The sequence below is a fragment of the Lampetra fluviatilis genome, chromosome 57 (genome assembly GCF_964198595.1).
Source record: "Lampetra fluviatilis chromosome 57, kcLamFluv1.1, whole genome shotgun sequence".
Classification (NCBI taxonomy): domain Eukaryota; kingdom Metazoa; phylum Chordata; class Hyperoartia; order Petromyzontiformes; family Petromyzontidae; genus Lampetra; species Lampetra fluviatilis.
Window position 1 is genome coordinate 6061139 of NC_136331.1, and position 21494 is coordinate 6082632.

Consider the following 21494-nt stretch of genomic DNA (forward strand, 5'->3'; position numbering starts at 1 on the left):
TGTTAAGATGTTAAAACACCAAACTGAAACCTTTTGCAAGGAATCGTGTCTGCATTAGCCACATATACTTGTGGTAAACATGCAAACAAAAAAAACATGCCCTGGTAGTACGTGATGATGCATTGTCTTTGAAACTGATTGGTCCACACCAGGTTCTCATATCTGCAACGCGTGAATCTTTTGCCACCAAGAAAATCCACCGCTTGCTTTGGGCGTCATAACCCTAACCACTGCCCAACAACAAACACAAGCCACACAAACGCACCCACTGCAGCCCTGTGCAAAGCAACGAGCTCCCAAAGCCCTCCAACTTCGCGATGACTTTGCAATAAAACTGGCAGTTAAAGGCGCTCTATCTATGCAAAGGAACGAGCTCCCAAAGCCCTCCACGCTACACGATGACATTGCAAAAAAACTGCCCGGTCAAGGCAAAGGTGACGCCGTGACGGGTCGCGAGGCGAAGTTCCTATTGCATCACGTCTCTCGTTACCTGGACGAGATCAAAACTTCGTCCAATGGCTGATGGAGCTTTCAGACGTCAGGCGCCACCTTTGTGCAAATTGTCTTGCCCCAAACAGTCCGTTAGGAGCTACTCCGTCGGTCGGATTTTTGGGGCTCGTCTGAAAACCACGTGAATTGTCTCATGCGTGTCCGTCTGTTTTTGCTTCTTAGTTTGAGTATTAAGGGGTTTTATTCTTACGGGATTGTGTTGTTAAAGCGCCGTGACGCCGTGTGTGGATGGCGCTGTATACGCACACAGCTGAGTTTTACTTTGCTATGTTTTGGACAATTCATTACCACACCGACGACAATTGCCGAACATGAGTTACCAAGAATATAAAATGAGAACAAGTAAAAGGTGCTACCTGAACAACACATCCCAATAGCTGACAACAATTGTGTTGACATCGCTTGGAGACAATTAAAAACAACTAAAACGTCAAAGGGACCGGCATCAGTGTATCCAGCTGATCTCCGATCCCCATACTGCAAGCAGGCCCCCTGCCGTTATCACAACTGCTGTTTTTTTTAAGTTTGGCTGGCTGACTGCCTGACTGGCTGGGACGAACGGAACAGCCACATCCGAAACGCATTCGCGTTGCTCGTTATCGCTAAATAGGCCCCCTCGCAATACGTAAGGCGAGCCGCAGAGAGAGAGAGCGTCCAATATCCGAATTGCTCTCACCTCTCAACGCTGCCGTGCAGCAGCTGTTCACACATTTCCCAATGGCGTGGCTGTGATTTCAGAGCGCTTGTTTCAGCCGGGCCAGGTGACGCAAGACTTTGGCAAACTCCGTCTCACATATCTTGATGTGAATCTTGATTTGAGGCTTTCGTGACTGCAGGAATCCATACTCTTTGGTTCTTTCGGTAAAGTCACGTGGGTAGAAAAATAATATAAAAAATAATATATCACGACGTTTCGATCGCAACACAAGCGGTCGTCCTCAAAAATCATCCAACAGTGGATATATAATTTTTTATTTTATTTTTCTACCTACGTGACTTTACCGAAAGAACCAAAAAGTAATATTATTAATCCCTGATCGTTTCTGCGTGGATTAAATATCGCCCGTTCTATAGGATTCGGGGAGGGGGGGGTGTGTGCGTCAAGCGTACCTACGCCGGTGAGGAGGAGGAGTGGGGGTGTAAAAAGTCTGCGTGCGTACAGGGAGCGGGGAGAGGGCTCAGGTTTTGACAGATGTTTGCGTTACCTACTCAACGGATGGTCCCCCTTAGCCAGTAGCAACCCTATGGAGGCCCCGACGCAGAAGACGAGGGGGTTTAGGGTTCGTCGGTGGCCGGCACTCACATTCGTTCGTTCGCCTGTTGCTTTTGAAGCGCTCGTTTTTTTACGCACCACACGGAGGAGGCTCGTTCCTTGAAACGTTTTAGTTTTGTGTCGCCGCATCGTACGGAGCCAACCGGACTGCATCGGAGGTGCCGGGGCGGGCGGAGGGGAAGGACAACAAACTAGACACCAGGTACTCGTTTGAGGGCTGAGTCGACCTAGGGGAGATCCAGGAGCGGTAATCGTCACTGGGTGTGTCGGTGGCCGTGAGCGGGAGTCGAACCCGGGTGGCCGGGTTCGTAGCGCAGCGTAGCGCTGACCGCTGCACCACCGCTCCACACACACACAGGCACACAGAATCGGAATGTTGCATTCATACTGCAGGAGGAATCCGATGAGCTGTAAAGCTCTTTCTCACAAATGGCCAGTAAGGGGCACTGGGTCAGAACGTCACAAGAACAAACAGTACCCCAAAAACACGAGAGCAGCAGTATATGAAAGGTAATCAAATGACTTACAAAAAATACACACAAATCAAATTAAAAAAAATGTAAATCCTTTATATTAAGTTCACTTGCTTGCTTGCTTGTGCGCTTATGACCGTGCAAATCTTTCGGTCGTTTTTTAACCCACTTCCCGTGATCCAATCGAGCTGACATTTTGCACACAGACTCATTGTGCGTGACAATTAATTTTCGTGAAATTTTTTTCCCAAAATTTTACACTTTTTAGGAATTTTTTTAAATATTTCATTACCAATTGCTTAAAGGTGGCAGGCAATCATCTGACCCATAGGTGGCAGCCATCTCAAGCCAGAGGACGAGAGGACTCTAGCCGCCACGCATATAAAGGATTTATAGTGAAAAACTTTGTTTTTACGGGTTAATTTTTTGTATCTTACTAGACCGGGACCAATATCATCGTGAAGTCGCACACGCCGTTAGGCAGCACTAAAAAAGAAGAAGAGACCAGGTTTAAAATAATTTAAAAAATGGGACAAAAAAACAACAAAAAAACCCCACACCTCTCCCGCCTCCTGCCGTCTCGACAAACTGCGGCGTGGCATTTGTCCATCACCCCGCCCGGCAGCCTTTGTCTTACCCCAACCAATACCGCCCTGTGGTGTGGTGCCATGTGTCCCGTGAGACTCACCACACTTGGGGTATGCAAGCAGCACGATGTCGTCGGGTCGAGCCTGGAAGTGGGGCAGCATGCTCAGGGTGTCCGCGTGCACGAGGGCGCGAGGCATCTTGAGGCCGTCGATCACCACGAGTCGCTCCTCTCGGGGAATCCTGGCCACCTCGGCCATGAACTCGTTCAGCTGTTCCGTGGTGGATTGATTCATGTCGCCGCGTGTGTGTGTGGATGTGTGTGTGACTGTGTGACTGTGAACGTGTGACTGAGCGGTGGTTTATCTGTGTGTGTGTGGCTGTGTGACTGTGTGAGTGGTGGTCTGTGTGTGTGACTGTGTGTGAGACTGTGACTGTGTGAATGTGTGACTATGAGCGGTGGTTTCTCTGTGTGTGTGGCTGTGTGACTGCGTGAGTGGTGGTCTGTGTGACTGTGTGTGTGACTGCGTGAGTGGTGGTCTGTGTGTGTGACTGTGTGTGTGAGAATGTGTAACTGTGTGTGTGACTCTGTGAGTGGTGGTCTGTGTGTGTGTGAATGTGACTGTGAGACTGTGGCTCCGTGTGTTTGTGTGTGACTCTCTGTGTATCTTTATGCCTGGGGCACTGTGTGTGCGCGCGCGCGTGTATTTCGGTGTTCTGACCGCGTGTGTGTGTGTGATCTGTATGTAACTAACCTATGGAGAACGCACGTGTTGTGTAAGTTTGCTACGTGTGGTCGTGCTGCGTGTGTGATCACAATGCACTCGAGTCGAGGGATAAGGGCAGCAATCCAACCAACTCGCACAGATATCAGAGCGAGGCTTCGGTCGGGAGGGATGTGAGTGATTACGCGTGGCGGAGTGGTGTTTATAGGGGCTGCGCGACCTGAGTGGGTGTGTGTGAGTGTCTGTAGGGGGGGGAGCGGTGGGTGTAGTGGTTAGCGCTACGCTGCGCTAAGAACCCGGTGGCCCGCGTTCGATTCACGCTCACGGCCAACACCCAGTGACGATCATCTGAACCGGTCCTGGGCCTCCCCTAGGTCGACTCAGCCTCAAATGAGTACCCGGTGCGGTGTGCAAACATCGCCACTGGGGAGACAAAGGCGGCCGGGCGTGGTGCTGGCCACCCACCCCCTCGTGTGCCGTGCCGGCCTTCATAGGTGCTCGCTAACAGCACTTGCCCCAACAGTATGTTAAGGCTATATGGGGGAACTTTGTCTTTGGTAGCGCTACGCTGCGCTACGAATCCGGCGACCGAGTTCGATTCCCGCTCACGGCCACCAACACCCAGTGATTGCGAATATCTGAACCGGTCATGGGCCTCCCCTAGGTCTACTCAGCCTAAAATGAGTACCTGGTGCGGTGTGTAACCATCGCAACTGGGGAGACAAAGGCGGCCAGGCGTGGTGTGCCGTGCCGGCCTTCATAGGTGCTGCTTACGAAGGCACTTTCTCCAAGTGTTAACGCGATAGGGGGGGACTGTGTAGTGAGTGTCGTGTGTGTGGTGTGTGTTGTGTGTGTGGTGTGAGTGTAGTGTGAGTGTGTGTAGTGTGTGTGTGGTGTGTGTAGTGTGTGTGTAGTGTGTGTGTGTAGTGTGGTGTGTGTAGTGTGTGTGGCGTGTGTAGTGTGAGTGTGTGTAGTGTGTGTGTGGTGTGTGTAGTGTGTGTGTAGGGTGTGTGTAGTGTGTGTGAGTGTGTAATGTGTGTGTAGTGTGTGTGTAGTGTGTGTGAGTGTGTAATGTGTGTGTAGTGTGTGTGTGGTGTGTGTAGTATGTGTAATGTGTGTGTGGTTTAATGTGAGTGTAGTGTGTGTAGTGTGTGTAGTGTGTGTAATGTGAGTGTAGTGTGTGTGTGAGTGTGTAATGTGCGTGTAGGGTGTACAGTGTGTGCGTGTCTATGCGTCTCGGTCGCTCGCACGCGACCCCTTCGCACGCAACTCCACCCGACCCCCCATCGCACGCGACCCCTTCGCACGCGACTCCACGTGACCTCCGGTTCGCACGCGACTCCACGTGACCTCCGGTTCGCACGCGACTCCACGTGACCTCCGGTTCGCACGCGACTCCACGTGACCTCCCCCTGCCACGCGACTCCACGTGACCTCCCCTTCACACGCGACTCCACGTGACCTCTTCGCACGCGACTCCACGTGACCTCCCCCTGCCACGGGACTCCACGTGACCTCCCATTCACACGCGATTCCACGTGACTTCCCTTTCACACGCGACTCCACGTGACCTCCCCTTCCCACGCGACTCCACGTGACCTCCCCTTCGCACGCGACTCCACGTGACCTCCCCTTGGCACGCGACTCCACGTGACCTCCCATTCACACGCGACTCCACGTGACCTCCCATTCACACGCGACTCCACGTGACCTCCCCCTTCCCACGCGACTCCACGTGACCTCCCCTTGGCACGCGACTCCACGTGACCTCCCCTTGGCACGCGACTCCACGTGACCTCCCATTCACACGCGACTCCACGTGACCTCCCCTTCGCACGCGACTCCACGTGACCTCCCCTTGGCACGCGACTCCACGTGACCTCCCCCTGCCACGTGACTCCACGTGACCTCCGCTTCGCACGCGACTCCACGTGACCTCTTCGCACGCGACTCCACGTGACCTTCGGTTCGCACGCGACTCCACGTGACCTCCCCTTCGCACGAGACCCCACGTGACCTCCGCTTCGCACGGGACTCCACGTGACCTCCGCTTCGCACGGGACTCCACGTGACCTCCCCTTGACACGTGACTCCACGTGACCTCCCCTTCCCACGCGTCCCCACGTGACCTCCCCTTCGCACGCGACTCCACGTGACCTCCGCTTCACACGTGACTCCACGTGACCTCCGCTTCGCACGCGACCCCACGTGACCCGGCCATACGCGTGACCATACTTCACCACGACGCCTGGTGTGGGTCGGGAGAGATGGGAGGGGATTTTGGCCGTGGCGGGGGGGTGGGGTGGAGGTGGGGGGAGAGCCTCTCACGATCGCCAGTGATGTGAACCGTGGCCGGGTTCACGCGCACGGCGCGGGTCAAACACAATGATGCGCAAACCACTGCACCACCGCTCCCCCCCCCTCCCATAGTGTCTGGGTTGGCTAGTGGGTCAGGGGGGAGAGTGCTAGGTGAGGGTATCTCTGCTCTCAAACGATGTCCCTCTCCTCCTCCTCCTCCCTCGTTGCTACTCAGCTCCGTGCCCAGTCGCTTTGGGTCCGGATTTTTGTTTTTGCTCTTCACGGTGTCTCGTGGCCGCGGAGTTCGGGGGGGGGGGACACAGCCCCCTTTGTATCCCTGGGCACAATGAGCTGCAGTGATGTGCTTAGGCCACGGCGATTATGGAAATTTCACGCGATTAATAGTCAAATAACGTATCCGTGGCAGAGCCTTTGAACTCCACTATCTCCCCACGCTCTCTCACCACGCTCTCTAACCACTTTCTCTAAACACACGCTCTCTGCCCACACTCACCACGCTCTCTCCCCACACCCTCTCCCCACACTCTCTCCCCACCCTCATCACGCTCTCCCCACACTCTCCCCACTCTCATCACGCTCTCCCCACACTCTCTCCCCTCTCTCCCCTCTCTCCCCCGCGGAGTTCGGGGGGGGGGGGACACAGCCCCCTTTGTATCCCTGGGCACAATGAGCTGCAGTGATGTGCTTAGGCCACGGCGATTATGGAAATTTCACGCGATTAATAGTCAAATAACGTTCTTTGGTTCTTTTCGGTTAAGTCACGTCTAAAAATAAAATAATAAATTAAAATAACATATTACGACGTTTCGATTGCAACACAAGCAATCATCATCAGGTATAAAAGAAATAGCAACAAAAAATCTAACTAGAAAACTATAGACAGACATACAAGCAGACAGACATCACAACGGCACACAGAGAGAGGACACACATCGGCACAAAGAAAGGGGTTGTCTCTATGACGGTCCCTTAAATATAGAGAGGGGGGGCGAGAACGGAGAGAGGGAGGGGGCAGAGAGAATTAGCATATCAATGAGTGTACGCCAACGTACTGCTGCTGCTGCAAGTAAGATGACAATGTGGAACGCGCACGCAAAATTGAAAACTAGGAGACAGGCACACGAAAATTAAATAACCCAGCAAAATATCGAAATGTGATGTAATACAACACAGAGAGTCGGTTAACACACAACCGAAAAGAACCAAATAATAATTCCTGCAGTCACGAAAGCTCCTAAATTGAGATTGAACCACTTCTACGGGGAAGTTTTGAGCTTATCCTTTTTCTTTCTGGCTATTTGTTCTCTCTGCCTGTGTCCTCTCTTTGGAATTTTCACACTTAAAATTCTAACTTAGCAAATTTTGAAACACGTAATCAACCAGACTATGCGTTAATTGTGTGTTAACCGACTCTCTGTGTTGTATTACATCACATTTCGATATTTTGCTGGGTTATTTAATTTTCGTGTTCCTGTCTCCTAGTTTTCAATTTTGCGTGCGCGTTCCACATTGTCATCTTACTTGCAGCAGCAGCAGTACGTTGCCGTACACTCATTGATATGCTAATTCTCTCTGCCCCCTCCCTCTCTCCGTTCTCGCCCCCCCTCTCTATATTTAAGGGACCGTCATAGAGACAACCCCTCTCTTTGTGCCGATGTGTGTCCTCTCTCTGTGTGCCGTTGTGATGTCTGTCTGCTTGTATGTCTGTCTATAGTTTTCTAGTTAGATTTTTGTTGCTATTTCTTTTATGCCTGATGATGATTGCTTGTGTTGCAATCGAAACGTCGTAATATGTTATTTTAATTTATTATTTTATTTTTAGACGTGACTTAACCGAAAAGAACCAAAGAATAATTCCTGCAGTCACGAAAGCTCCTAAATTGAGAGTCAAATAACGTATCCGTGGCAGAGCCTTTGAACTCCACTATCTCCCCACGCTCTCTCACCACTTTCTCTAAACACACGCTCTCTCCCCACACCCTCTCCCCACACTCTCTCCCCACCCTCATCACGCTCTCCCCACACTCTCCCCACTCTCATCACGCTCTCCCCACACTCTCTCCCCTCTCTCCCCACTCTCTCCCCTCTCTCCCCACTCTCCCCACACTCTCTCCCCACACTCTCTCCCCACTCTCTTTCTCTGCACACCAAATGCACGCACGGTACTCAGGATTTAATTAGAATTGTTTTAATTGTATTTTTTAAAATATATCTCACGTGGAAATATCCCTGGAGGTGAATGAATCTCGTTTGGGGTGCCGACCGACGTGAACTCGACTTTGCTGTCGCGCTACGATCAGGCTGGGAGTGGACCATACCATCCGAGTGAGTGGATCATCTCATCCGAGTGAGTGGACCATCTCATCCGAGTGAGTGGATCATCTCATCTGAGTGAACCATCCCATCTGAGTGGATCATCCCATCTGAGTGGACCATCCCATCTGAGTGAGTGGACCATCTCATCCTAGTGAACCATCCCATCTGAGTGGATCATCCCATCTGAGTGAGTGGACCATCCCATCTGAGTGAGTGGGCCATCCCATCTGAGTGAACTATCCCATCTGAGTGAGTGGGCCATCCCAGTTTAGTGAACTATCCCATCTGAGTGGACCATCCCATCTGAGTGAGTGGACCATGCCAGTTTAGTGAACTATCCCTCTGAGTGGATCATCCCATCTGAGTGAGTGGACCATCCCATCTGAGTGAGTGGGCCATCCCATCTGAGTGAACTATCCCATATGAGTGAGTGGGCCATCCCAGTTTAGTGAACTATCCCATCTGAGTGGACCATCCCATCTGAGTGGATCATCCCATCTGAGTGAGTGGACCATCCCATCTGAGTGAGTGGGCCATCCCATCTGAGTGAACTATCCCATCTGAGTGAGTTGGCCATCCCAGTTTAGTGAACTATCCCATCTGAGTGGACCATCCCATCTGAGTGGATCATCCCATCTGAGTGAGTGGACCATCCCATCTGAGTGAGTAGGCCATCCCATCTGAGTGAACTATCCCATCTGAGTGAGTGGGCCATCCCAGTTTAGTGAACTATCCCATCTGAGTGGACCATCCCATCTGAGTGGATCATCCCATCTGAGTGGATCATCCATCTGAGTGAATTATCCCATCTGAGTGGATCATCTCATCTGAGTGGACCATCCCATCTGAGTGAGTGGACCATCCCATCTGAGTGAACTATCATCCCATCCGAGTGAGTGGGCCATCCCAGTTTAGTGAACTATCCCATCTGAGTGGACCATCCCATCTGAGTGGATCATCCCATCTGAGTGGATCATCCCATCTGAGTGAATTATCCCATCTGAGTGGATCATCTCATCTGAGTGGACCATCCCATCTGAGTGAGTGGACCATCCCATCTGAGTGAACTATCATCCCATCCGAGTGAGTGGGCCATCCCAGTTTAGTGAACTATCCCATCTGAGTGGATCATCCCATCTGAGTGAGTGGACTATCTCATCCTAGTTGGACCATCCCATCCGACCAGCACAGGAGTCGGCGATATTTGAAGGTTGAAGAAGCAGCAGCAGCAGCAGGGCCATTTGTCGTGGTTTTTTTCATTTTTGCCCCATCGCACGCGGATCTACACAAACACAACAGCGGGTATACAGCAGATGACAACAACGAGAACAACACGTTCCGGCTTATTTTAACTAAATAATTGATGGAAGAAACTTGCGTCTCTTTATTTAGTTTTGTCCCCACTTAGAGAGTTTGCCACAGTTGTACAATGTTGTTGTCACTAGCGAGACATTCCACAGTGAGCCCACTCCCTACCACATTTAATCAATTCTCTTTACGTGAAATTACGTTTTAAGATTTAAGGTTCTTTTTCAAACGGCTGCCCGCAAAGGGTGGCGGGGTGGAAATTAGAGGCCGACCGAAACGGAATTTCTGGTTTCGGGCGAAACCGAAAGTAAATCGAAAGTTAAAAATTGACTTTCGGCCGAAAGTGAAAGTAAAAAATGTGCTTTCGGCCGAAACATAAAATTTAAAATTGACTTTCGGCCGAAACCGAAAGTAAAACAAAAGTTACACATTTACTTTCGGCCAAAACCGAAAGTTAAAAATGGACTTTTGGCTAAAACCGAAAGTTCAAAATTGACTTTCGACTGAAACCGAAAGTAAAAAATGTACTTTCGGCTGAAACCGAAACTATGCCGAAAGAGGCCATTTGCCAATTTTCGTCGCCGAAACCGAAACCGAATTTCGATCGGCCTCTAGTGAAGGTGGGGGGCAACCAAAGAGTCACCGCAAGGGACCTCTATGAACCGCAGGTTGCCGAATCCCTGGATTAGCAACAACGCCAGCAACAGTTCGAAGCAACCGCGTGAAACCACGTCGCATTGTGTCCGTGTAAGGTGTTCGATTTGTCACGTGACCCACGCAGTTGTGTTTTTTTGGGGGGGGGGGGGGCGGCGATTCCTGTTCGCTCCCTTGCCCTTCCCGATCTGTTCTGCTTTTTTTACTTTTGCCAATGTTGGTATGAGAGTCTCATCACATCCGTCACAATGAATGGAGCTCTCAAAGCTTCATATTCTTAGGTTGTTTCGGTAAAGTCACGTAGGTAAAACAATTAAAATTAATTAAAGTAAAATAAAAATAAAATTTAAATCACGACGTCACTTGATACAGCTATCGTGCTGTGACGGTTCCACCTGAAGACGGAAGCTTGTGTTGCCTCCGAAACGTCGTGATTTTTATTTAATTTTTATTTTACTTTTATTAATTTTAATTTAAAATTTTTTACCTACGTGACTTTACCGGAAAAACCTAAGAATATTAATCCTTGCAGTCACGAAAGCTTCAAATCTAGAACTCTCGAAGCTGTCAACCCGTGCGGTTTAAACCCCGGGTTCTTCTTGTACAGGGAAATTCAGTGTTCAAGTCCACACGGCGTACAGCCGTTTCAATAGAGGCAAAAACAAAATTAGCGTCTATTTGTTTGTGTTTCTCCCTTGTAAAACAACTTTGTAGGATGAACGTTGAGGTTTATAATGCACGGGGTGACCAGTAAGGTCTGAGTTGAGCTGTAATAAGGTAAGGGCACTGATAAGGGGTATGTAGTGTAGTGTATAGTGTAGTGTATAGTGTAGTAGTGTATAGTGTAGTGTATAGTAGTGTATAGTAGTGTATAGTGTAGTGTATAGTGTAGTGTATAGTAATAAGGGGTTTACAGGTGTGGACTCTCATCCTTGGATCCCCTAAATTCTCACCCGGGGTTGAAAAACAAAACAATGAACGTGGCAAATATGCAGGCAGTTACCTAACCCTCCTTCATTTCCTCATTCATAACGCCGATTCATTCCTTCCTATCGAGCTGTGGTCTTCAACGGCACTCGGGCAGTCGTGACATCTGCCGAGTGATTCTGCAGTCCTGTGTTGAAATGTGGCAGTTGAGAGGTCACTGAAGTTTTACGCAATCCGCACTACACACACAACATACACACGCACACACACACACACACGCGCGCGCGTGTGTAGTGGGGAGCGGTAGTGTAGCGGTTAGCGCGCTGCGCTATGAACCCGGCGACACGGGTTCGATTCCCGCTCACAGCCAACACCAATGACGATTATCTGAACCGGTTCTGGGCCTCCCTAAGTCAATTCAGCCTCAAATGAGTACCTGGTGCGGTGTGTAAAATTGCCACTAGGGAGACAAAGGCGGTCGGGCGTGGTGCTGGCCACCCACCCCCCCCCCTTGTGCCGTACCGGCCTTCGTAGGTGCTACTCGCTAACAGCACTTGCCCCAACACTTTGTAGAGGCTATAAGGAGGCATCTTTGTCTTTCTTCCCACACACGTGAACGTGTATGTCTTTGTTCCACGCACGTGTTCACACACGGGGGAGCGGTGGCGCAGTGGTTGGCGCACTTGGCTCATTCACGCTCTGGACCTAAAACCAGCTGCGATTATTTGAAACGGTTCCAGGCCTCCCCCTGAGTCGACTCAGCCTCAAATGAGTACCTGGTGTGGTGTGTAAACATCGCCACTGGAGAGACAAAGGCGGCCGGGCGAGGCGTTGTCCACCCAGCCACCCACGCCCCGATTAGGTCACTCACGAAAAACAGCACTTGCCCCAACTGCCGCTCAAGGCTACACGGAGATCTTTTGCCTTTGTGTGTTGACACACGCTCGGCACACGACCAGATGAACTCTTTGCCAAGGCAGTACTTTGGTTCGATTACGATCGATAAGGCCGCCCACCCCAACGACCAATACAGAAAGACAAAGACTCCCCGTATAACATCAACAGATTGTTGGGCCAAGTGCTGTTAGCGAGTGGCACCTATGAAGGCCGGTACGGCACAAGGGGGGGGGGGGGGTGGGTGCCCAACACCACGCCCGGCCGCCTTTGTCTCCCCAGTGGCGATGTTCACTACACAGTACACACCGCACCAGGTACCCATTTGAGGCTGAGTCGACCTAGGGGGATGCCCAGGACCGGGTCAGATAATCGTCACCGGTGTTGTTGGTGGCCGTGAGCGGGGTTCGAACTCGGGTGGCCGGGTTCGTAGCGCAGCGTAGCGCTAACCACTGCGCCACCGCTCCCCCCTCCAACAACGATCCCCCGTATAGCCTTAACAGACTGTTAGGGGCAAGTGCTGTTAGCGAGCACCTATGAAGGCCGGAACGGTACACGAGGGGGTAGGTGGTCAACACAACGCCCGACCGCCTTTGTCTCCCTAGTGGCGATGTTTACACACCGTACCAGGTACTCATTTGAGGCTGAGTCGACCTAGGGGAGGCCCAGGACCGGTTCAGACAATCGTCACTGGGTGTTGGCCGTGAGCGGGAATCGATCTCGTGTCGCTGGGTTCATAGCGCAGCGCGCTAACCATTGCGCCACCGCTCCCTCCCCAACACACACACTAACGCACACAGACACACACACACAGACACACGCACACACGTGCAATGTTCCCTGCGATGGCCCCAATGTAGACCGATTCGTGACCTGACCTTGGGGAAGCGGGCGACTCACTAAAAACCCGGAGCAGATCCACAGGAATGCACGGAGCGGAGCTGCTTTTGGGTAGAAACACAACAAGTCGACGCCTGCCTCTCTGCTCGCTCCGTGCTCCGTGCCAGGAGGAGAACTCCAATCCGGAGTTTACAGCGAACCACGGGGAGCGGCCACACGCAACTACTGGACGTGATCACGGGGTCGCTGCTCAGCAAGAAGTGTTTCCCCATGTCTCTCCATGTCTCTCTCCCTGTGTGTGTCTCCATGTCTCTCTCCCTGTGTGTGTCTCTCCATGTCTCTCTCCCTGTGTGTCTCTCCATGTCTCTCTCCCTGTGTGTGTCTCCATGTCTCTCCCCCTGTGTGTGTCTCTCCATGTCTCTCTCCCTGTGTGTGTCTCCATGTCTCTCCCCCTGTGTGTGTCTCTCCATGTCTCTCTCCCTGTGTGTGTCTCTCCATGTCTCTCTCCCTGTGTGTGTCTCCATGTCTCTCTCCCTGTGTGTGTCTCTCCATGTCTCTCCCCCTGTGTATCTCTCCATGGCTCTCCCCCTGTGTGTGTGTCTCCCTGTGTGTCTCTCCATGTCTCTCTCCCTGTGTGTGTCCCCATGTCTCTCCCCCTGTGTGTCTCTCCATGTCTCTCCCCCTGTGTGTGTCTCCATGTCTCCCCCTGTGTGTGTCTCCTTGTCTCCCCCTGTGTCCTTTTTGTCCGGCAATTGAGACCTCTCTTGTTTGTAATTGAGACCTCTTATCTGGAAGTTGAGACCTCATGTTTAGTAGTTGAGTCCTCTCACCTGGTAGTCGTCTAGTAGTTGAGTCGGGTAGCCAGGGACGTACCCCCGAGGGTCTCCACGTACTTTGCTTCCAGCTCCACGCGCTGCTCCTCGTTGAAATGATTATTCCAATCGCCCACCTCCCCTGCGTGCCGGACACGACACGGCCATTGTGAGCCACACGATGCGGCCATTGTGAGTCACATGACACGGCCATTGTGAGTCACATGACACGGCCATTGTGAGTCACATGACACGGCCATTGTGAGTCACATGACACGGCCATTGTGAGTCACATGACACGGCCATTGTGAGTCACATGACGCAACCATTGTGAGTCACATGACACGGCCATTGTGAGTCACATGACACGGCCATTGTGAGCCACATGACACGGCCACTGTGAGTCACACAAAAATTTACATCGTGCATTTTTAAGCGACAGAAGAGAGCTGTGGAACCCCGGAGAGAACCCATGCAGAGCGCGGAGAGAGATAATATACGAACGTGAAGTGAGAGAGAAAATACGAAGATCAAGTGAGAGAGAAAATACGAACGTCAAGTGAGAGGAGGTGACCGAGGCACACATCGAAGCGCGTCCATTCTCACCGTGAGGCGTGAGTGTTGCCACTGCGTCACCGCGCACGCGGAGGTAGGGAGGGAGGGGAGGGGGTGCAGGCCACCCACCTTTGCGGAACACCACCTTGCCGAACTTGAGATTGTCAGCCTCGGCTTTGGCCTTCATGGCGCTGAAGGTGCCGTTGACGGCCACGGTGGAGATCTGCTCCCCGGACAGACCCAGCCCCAGGAAGGTGGACATCTTCTGAAGCTCCCCCGGCAGGTCCTGGACACACCAAAGGGGACGATGAACATGCCGCTCCCCCACGGTCACCACGTGGCCTGCACAGACCGCGGCAGCACGACACACGGTGGTCTTGGACGGCGGACAGAGTGGTCCTCTCTTTTAGCCCCCCCCCTTCCAATACGTCATCATGTGCACCAACAGGGGCTTGCGCACAAACATGTCCACGTCGACGTCTACTTACACCTTGTGCTCTCTTTTAGCCCCGCCCCCCCTCCCAATACGTTCCATTCATTGGCTACGACATTGTGATAAGCCCCCCTCTCCCCCTTAACTTGTATTTAAGAACTTGCATCTTGGAATCCCTGCCTCACTTGATACAGCAAATCTGGCTGTGACGATCCCACCTGATGACGGAGACTTGTGTTGCCTCCGAAACGTCGTGATTTTTATTGTTTTATTTTTATAAATTTTTATACATTTTTTACCTACATGGTGACTTTACCGAAAAATCTAAGAGCAAGAGTGGTTGGGAACCACTCACTGCCGTAGCGGGTGGACGGAGCTTATCTTTTACTTGTACCTGACTTTATTCTCAACGCCTCCTGTTCACACGTTTGGACTGTTTACATCACGATTCGCGTGCGTTATTGCCACTGTTAAAATATACAGCCTACTTGCACCTGTGCCTAGATTTTCACGGAACCTCTGTCTGCCGTTATATTTGCACTGGGTTTTTATTTACGAGTCCACGCCGTCACTGGTTCGTGAGCCCACGTGGCCACTTAGTTGTGACGTCACGAGATCATCGTGCTACGGGGTCCTCATTACTCCAGGGGGTCACGGGGTCACGGGGTCACTCACCGCCTTGAGCTCCTCATAGGTTGACGTCAGGATGTTCTTGTCCTCCCAGCATTTGCTCCAGAACTTGACGTGGTCAAAGTAGGAACCCCAAGCCACTGAGGGGGGGACACGGGGACATGAGGGGGGGGGGGGCACATGGGGGCATATGGAGATACGACGGGAAAACGGGGGGACACACGGGGACACAAGCGGACATGGAGGGACCATCAGGACCGCATCGGGAGGCGAAGGAATATGAAACACGCAGAGACACAGAGACACACAGCGGCACGGGGACACATGGAGACACACAGAAACACGCAGACGCGGGGACACATGGGGAGACGCAGGAACACGCAGAGACAGACACAGAGACACACAGCGGCACGGGGACGCATGGAGACACAGGGACGCACAGGGACACACACACAGACACAGGGACACGCGGAGACACACACACACACAGGGGACACGTACCGTCTCCCTCCATGAACATGCGGAAGAATTCCTCCCAGGAGCCGACAGAGGGCAGGCCCGGGTTGTTGTTGTAGAAGTGGTAGAAGGACACGGCCGTGTCCTTCGGCTCTCGAAAGACGAGCACCACCTGGACCACGCGGGGCGGCAGTCGGACAAGCCGATGGTCAGATGGACAGACAAGCAGGCAGGCAGGCAGACAGACAGACGTATGCATACCTGTCAACCCATATGGTTCACCCCGTATTCTTGTACAGGTCCGTACGGCGTACAGCCGTTTCAATACGAGCAAAGACAAATGTGTATAATTTGTTTGCGTTTCTCCCTTGCGATGGGACTTTGCAGGATGAACGTTGAGATTTATAAGAGGCACGGGGGTGAGCAATAAGGTCTGAATTGGTCTGTTATAAGGTGGGCACTGATAAGGGGTTGACAGGTTTGCGTAAGTGCATGTGGACCTCCGATTAGCAAGGTCGGCTACGTACGGTGCGAAAGGGTCTAACTGCTCATCGCGAGTCAGAACAGCGCGCTCACCTCTCGCTGACGAGGAGCTGTCACAGGGGGAGGTGAGGGAGACGTGTGGTTAGGGGGTCAGGGGTTCGTGGTGACCATCTCAGACCCGCTGACCAGGGAGAAGAATAACCCACGTTTATTCTAGATTTGAAGCTTTCGTGACTGCAAGGATTCATATTCTTAGGTTTTTTCCGGTAAAGTCACGTAGAAGGTAAAAAATAAAATACAAAATAAAAAACCTAAGAATAATAATTCACGTGCACGTGTTTTTACGTCGAAATTCTTTGGCGGAGTACGTAGCCAGCCGCGAGTGGATCGTCACATGGCAAGCGACACCCCCCCCCCCATGCCTCCCTCACCTTGCAGCCGCACTGGAAGAATCCCTTCGGGACGAGATCGGAGAGATGAGTGACGAAGAGGCGAGGAGAGGGGGCCGCATCGAGGTCCTGCTCGCAGCGGGGGGGGGGGGGCACGTGGTCACGCGCGTGCTTCACACAAGATCGTTTGGCCCGTTTGTTTATCTGCTGTGTGTTTCTCTCGCCCACTGTGCTAGCCACAAAAACACACTCACTCACCTACTCGCTCACCCACCCACTCACCCACCCACGTACCCACCCACCCATGTACCCACTCACCCACCCACTCACTCGCCCACCCACCCACTCACTCGCTCACCCACCCACTCGCTCACCCACCCACTCACACGCTCACCCACTCACTCACCACTCTGCTAGTCACAACAACACACTCACCCACCCACTCGTTCACCCACCCACTCGCTCACCCACTCACTCACTCACACGCTCACCCACTCACTCACCACTCTGCTAGTCACAACACACTCACCCACTCGCTCACTCACTCACCACTCTGCTAGTCATAACAACACACTCACTCACCCACTCGTTCACTCACTCACACGCTCACCCACTCACTCACCACTCTGCTAGTCACAACACACTCACCCACTCGCTCACCCACTCACTCACCACTCTGCTAGTCATAACAACACACTCACTCACCCACTCGTTCACCCACTCACTCACCCACTCACTCACCCACTCGCTCACCCACTCACTCACACGCTCACCCACTCACTCACCACTCTGCTAGTCATAACAACACACTCACTCACCCACTCGTTCACTCACTCACCCACTCACTCACCACTTCCTGGAGTCGTGGAGTTTTGCCATTACTAGTACATTTCATAAAAGCGTCTTTTTAAGAAAGTTTTATTTTTTATATTACTTATCTTTATTCAATTTGTGTTGTTACCAGGTAAGGCCCAATGAGCTACTCCGTCGCTCTCTTTCACAAGTGACCTGGCCACAAATAATCGTCACCATCATCACGTGGAAATGTCTAGCAGCAGCCACACACTCTGAACACGTGGTGACGTCGTTTCTAAACAGCGGAGGGGAAAAACCGGAGGACCCGGAGAAAAATCCACGCGACCACGGGGAGAGAGACGCAGACTCCAAATATACAGCAGCAGGCGTCAAGGTCGGGATCGAAGCCACAACCTCCTGCAGACCAGGCGAGGTAGTTAACATCTCCTAGCCACCGTGATGATGATGAGAGAGAGAGACACGCAAACTCCAAATATGCAGCAGTAGGCGTCAAGGTCGGGATCGAAGCAACGACCTCCTGCACACCAGGCGAGGTAGTTAACATCTCCTAGCCACCGTGATGATGATGAGAGAAAGAGAGACGCAAACTCCAAATATACAGCAGCAGGCGTCAAGGTCGGGATCGAAGCCACGACCTCCTGCACACCAGGCGAGGTCGTTAACATCTCCTAGCCACCGTGATGACGATGAGAGAGAGAGAGACACGCAAACTCCAAATGTACAGCAGCAGGCGTCAAGGTCGGGATCGAAGCCACGACCTCCTGCACACCAGGCGAGGTAGTTAACATCTCTTAGCCACCCCTCCATGACCCCTCCATCACCTTGATCTTTCCTGGAGGCCCGAACTCCAGGAGGGGTAGGTGAGCGTGTCCTTTCATCGCTTCCTCCAGGGCCGGATGAGCCATGTACAGCATGTTCTGCAGCAGGCGCGACACCCAGTTGCAGCCTGGGTCGCAAAGACAAAGGTGCCCCGCATAGCCTCGAGACAACTGCTGGGGCAAGTGCTGTTAGCGAGCAGCATTCAAGGAAGTCAGCAACAGAGAACAGAGACAAAGAACCCCCCCCCCCCCGTATAGCCTCAACAGACTGCTGGGGCAAGTGCTCTTCGCCAGGACACACACAGACACACACATACAAGGCAAAGATCCCCTGTATAGCATTAACATACTGTTGGGGCAAGTGCTGTTTGCGAGCACACAGGCACACACACGGACACAAAGGCACATAGGGACACAAAAGACAGAGACAAAGATCCCCCGTATAGCCTTAACGGACTGTAGGGGCAAGTGCTGTTAGCGAGCACCTATGAAGGCCAGAACGGTACACTATGGGGTGGGTAGCCAGCACCACGCCCGACCGCCTTTGTCTCCCCAGTGGCGATGTTCACTCCACACCGCACAAGGTGCTCATTTGAGGTTGAGTCGACCTAGGGGAGGCCCATAACTGGTTCAGAAAATCGTCACTGGTGTTGGCCGTGAGTGGGAATCTAACCCGGGTCGCCAGGTTCGTAGCGCAGCGTAGCGCTAACCACTACACTACCGCTCCCCACTAGAGACACACGCACATAGAGACCCACACAGACACACACACATAGAGACCCACACAGACACACACACACATAGAGACCTACACAGACACACAGTCACACACCCATAGAGACACACATACACTCACACACACACAAACACACACAGACACCCACACAGACATACACACATAGAGACCCACACAGACACACGCACATAGAGACCCACACATACACACAGACACATAGAGACCCACACAGACACACAGTCCCACACCCATAAAGACACACAGACACACACACACAAACACACACAGACACACACAGACACACACAGACACACACACACAAACACCCACACACAGACACACAGAGACACACACAGACACCCACACAGACACCCACACAGACACACACACAGACACACACAGACACACAGACACCCACACAGACACCCACACAGACACACACACAGACACCCACACAGACACCCACAGACACACACACAGACACACACACAGACACACACACCCACACAGACACCCACACAGACACACAGACACAGACAGACACCCACGTACCACTCTTGGGATAGGTGACCAGCAGGACGTCGTCTGGCCGCGCCACGAAGCCGGGCAGCAGCTTCAGGGTGTCGGCCTGCAGCAAACTCGGGTACTTGATCCCGTCCACCGACGACAGCTTCTTGTCTTCGGGCAACTTCTCCGACTCCTCCATCACGTTGTTGAACGCCTCGATCACGGCACTCATCTTGACTTCCAAGTCTGGAGCAGCCATAGCAGCAGCAGTAGCAGCAACAGCAGCAACAGCAACAACAGCTACAGCAGCAGCAACAGCAGCAGCAGCTACAGCAGCAGCAGCAACAACAGCAGCAGCAACAGCAGCTACAGCAGCAGCAGCAGCTACAGCAGCAGCAGCAACAACAGCAGCAGCAACAGCAGCTACAGCAGCAGCAGCAGCAACAACAACAACAGCAGCTGACTTCGCAGACAGTAGTGAGACGACGGAGTGTGGGCAGAGACTTCGCTTCTGGCTTGTGGAAGCGAGGGTCAGGGATGCTGTCAGCTGCCTGGAGGGCAATCGGCGTTGCTCAACTCTGGCTCCTCCTCCCCTCTCTCTCTGTGTGTGTCTCACGGCATGCCGGAGTGCGCGCACGTGTCAAGAAGGTGACACAGGGAGGTTATTGATTGTGGCATCATCACCATGGTCCATGGTGGGGGGGCAGTGCCGGATTAAGCTGGTGCGGGGCCAACCTTTTAGGTCACCTATTTACCCCCCCCACCACCCACTTTTTATAACTTTTTGGACTTCATCTTCTTGGTTCTTTCGGTAAAGTCACGTAGAATGGAAATAATAAAATAATAAAAATACAACATAATAAAATAATTCTCACGACGTTTCGGCCACAACGCAAGCAGCCGTCCTCAGGTGGAGAACAGGTCTGTTGCGGTGTGGCCTAAACGTCGTGAGAATTATCTGATTGTTTTATTTTTATTATTTTATTATTTCCATTCTACGTGACTTTACCGAAAGAACCAAGAAGATGAATCCCTGCAGTCACGAAAGCTTTAAATCGAAATTTTTTTGGACTTCTGCAAGCCTCTTATGAATTTGTTGGTGGAGAAATGGACAAACGGCCCACCGGCCTTTCACAATAGCTTAGTATCTGTGTATGTAGATGTAATGTTTTTAAGAGAAGTTTATAAATATATATTTCGCCTGGGCAACGCCGGGTACTTCCCGCTAGTATGTTATAAAACCGGCCCGAAATGAAATAATAAAACAAATATTAAAACACATTTTTTTTACTTGCATAGCAAAGTAATTGTATTTTTTCATTTGCTAGAGAGAGATGGATAGGTGGAGAGAGGAAGGGATGATTGGATGGATTGATGGAATGATGGAGGGAGGGTGGAGGAAGGGGGGCAGGGATGTCGGGAGGGAGGGCTGAAGCGAGATCGTATCTACCTCACCTGGTATGCAAAAGGTCGTGGGTTCAGTCCAGGCCGACGGCTGTTGTAAATTTGGAGTTTGCGTCTCTTTCTCTCTCTCCGCGTGGTCTCGTGCATTTCTATTGGGGTCCTCCGGGTTTTTATTTTACCCTCCACAATTTACAATCAACGTAAGTGTCTCGAAAATGATTTGGAATCTACTATAAATCCCCACAAACGATGAAAAGGCCACTTCGTTGACCAATCGTTTTCGACAGCCAGGTCGCTTCTGCCATACAAAAAATAGCTACAAAGAGCACAGTGCTTTTTTTTTATAGTTAAACTCTTGACACAAAAAGAGTGGGTTAGGTAGGCAGAATGAGGATCAGGCAGTCACGGCAAGGCCGGGGACTTGGGGTGTGGAATGAAGGCCTCGGTTATCCTTCAATTCTTAACTTTTTCCTTCTTGGTTCTTTCGGTAAAGTCACGTAGAAGGAAAATAATAAAAATAAAACATAATAAAATAATTCTCACGACGTTTCGGCCACAACGCAAGCAGCCGTCTTCAGGTGGAGAACAGGTCTGTCGAGAAGGCAGAAACGTCGTGAGAATTATTTTATTG

At 51.8% G+C, this 21494-nt stretch overlaps 1 protein-coding gene across 1 annotated transcript; it reads right to left on the reverse strand.

The window, feature by feature from the left end:
* Window positions 1–8064: 8064 nt before the first annotated feature.
* LOC144950283 (sulfotransferase 6B1-like) lies at window positions 8065–20083 on the reverse strand. The gene is made up of 8 exons (XM_078880358.1): window positions 19505–20083; window positions 18220–18344; window positions 16625–16711; window positions 15756–15882; window positions 15300–15394; window positions 14321–14477; window positions 13655–13778; window positions 8065–9483 (listed from the first exon to the last, which is right to left on the reverse strand). The coding sequence occupies exons 1-7, from the start codon at window positions 19716–19718 to the stop codon at window positions 13666–13668; spliced, it is 918 nt and encodes a 305-aa protein (XP_078736484.1). The 5' UTR covers window positions 19719–20083; the 3' UTR covers window positions 8065–9483; window positions 13655–13665.
* Between the last annotated feature and the right edge of the window lie 1411 nt (window positions 20084–21494).

Bases quoted from the DNA above. Each gene is read 5' to 3' on its own strand.
- LOC144950283 (XM_078880358.1), bottom strand. From the start codon at position 19,718: ATGGCTGCTCCAGACTTGGAAGTCAAGATGAGTGCCGTGATCGAGGCG. The intron at 16,712-18,219 runs GTGATGGAGGGG...CGCTGCGAGCAG, and splicing joins GGCCTCCAGGAAAGATCAAG to GACCTCGATGCGGCCCCCTC. The intron at 13,779-14,320 runs GTGGGTGGCCTG...TCCGGCACGCAG, and splicing joins CAAGGTGGTGTTCCGCAAAG to GGGAGGTGGGCGATTGGAAT.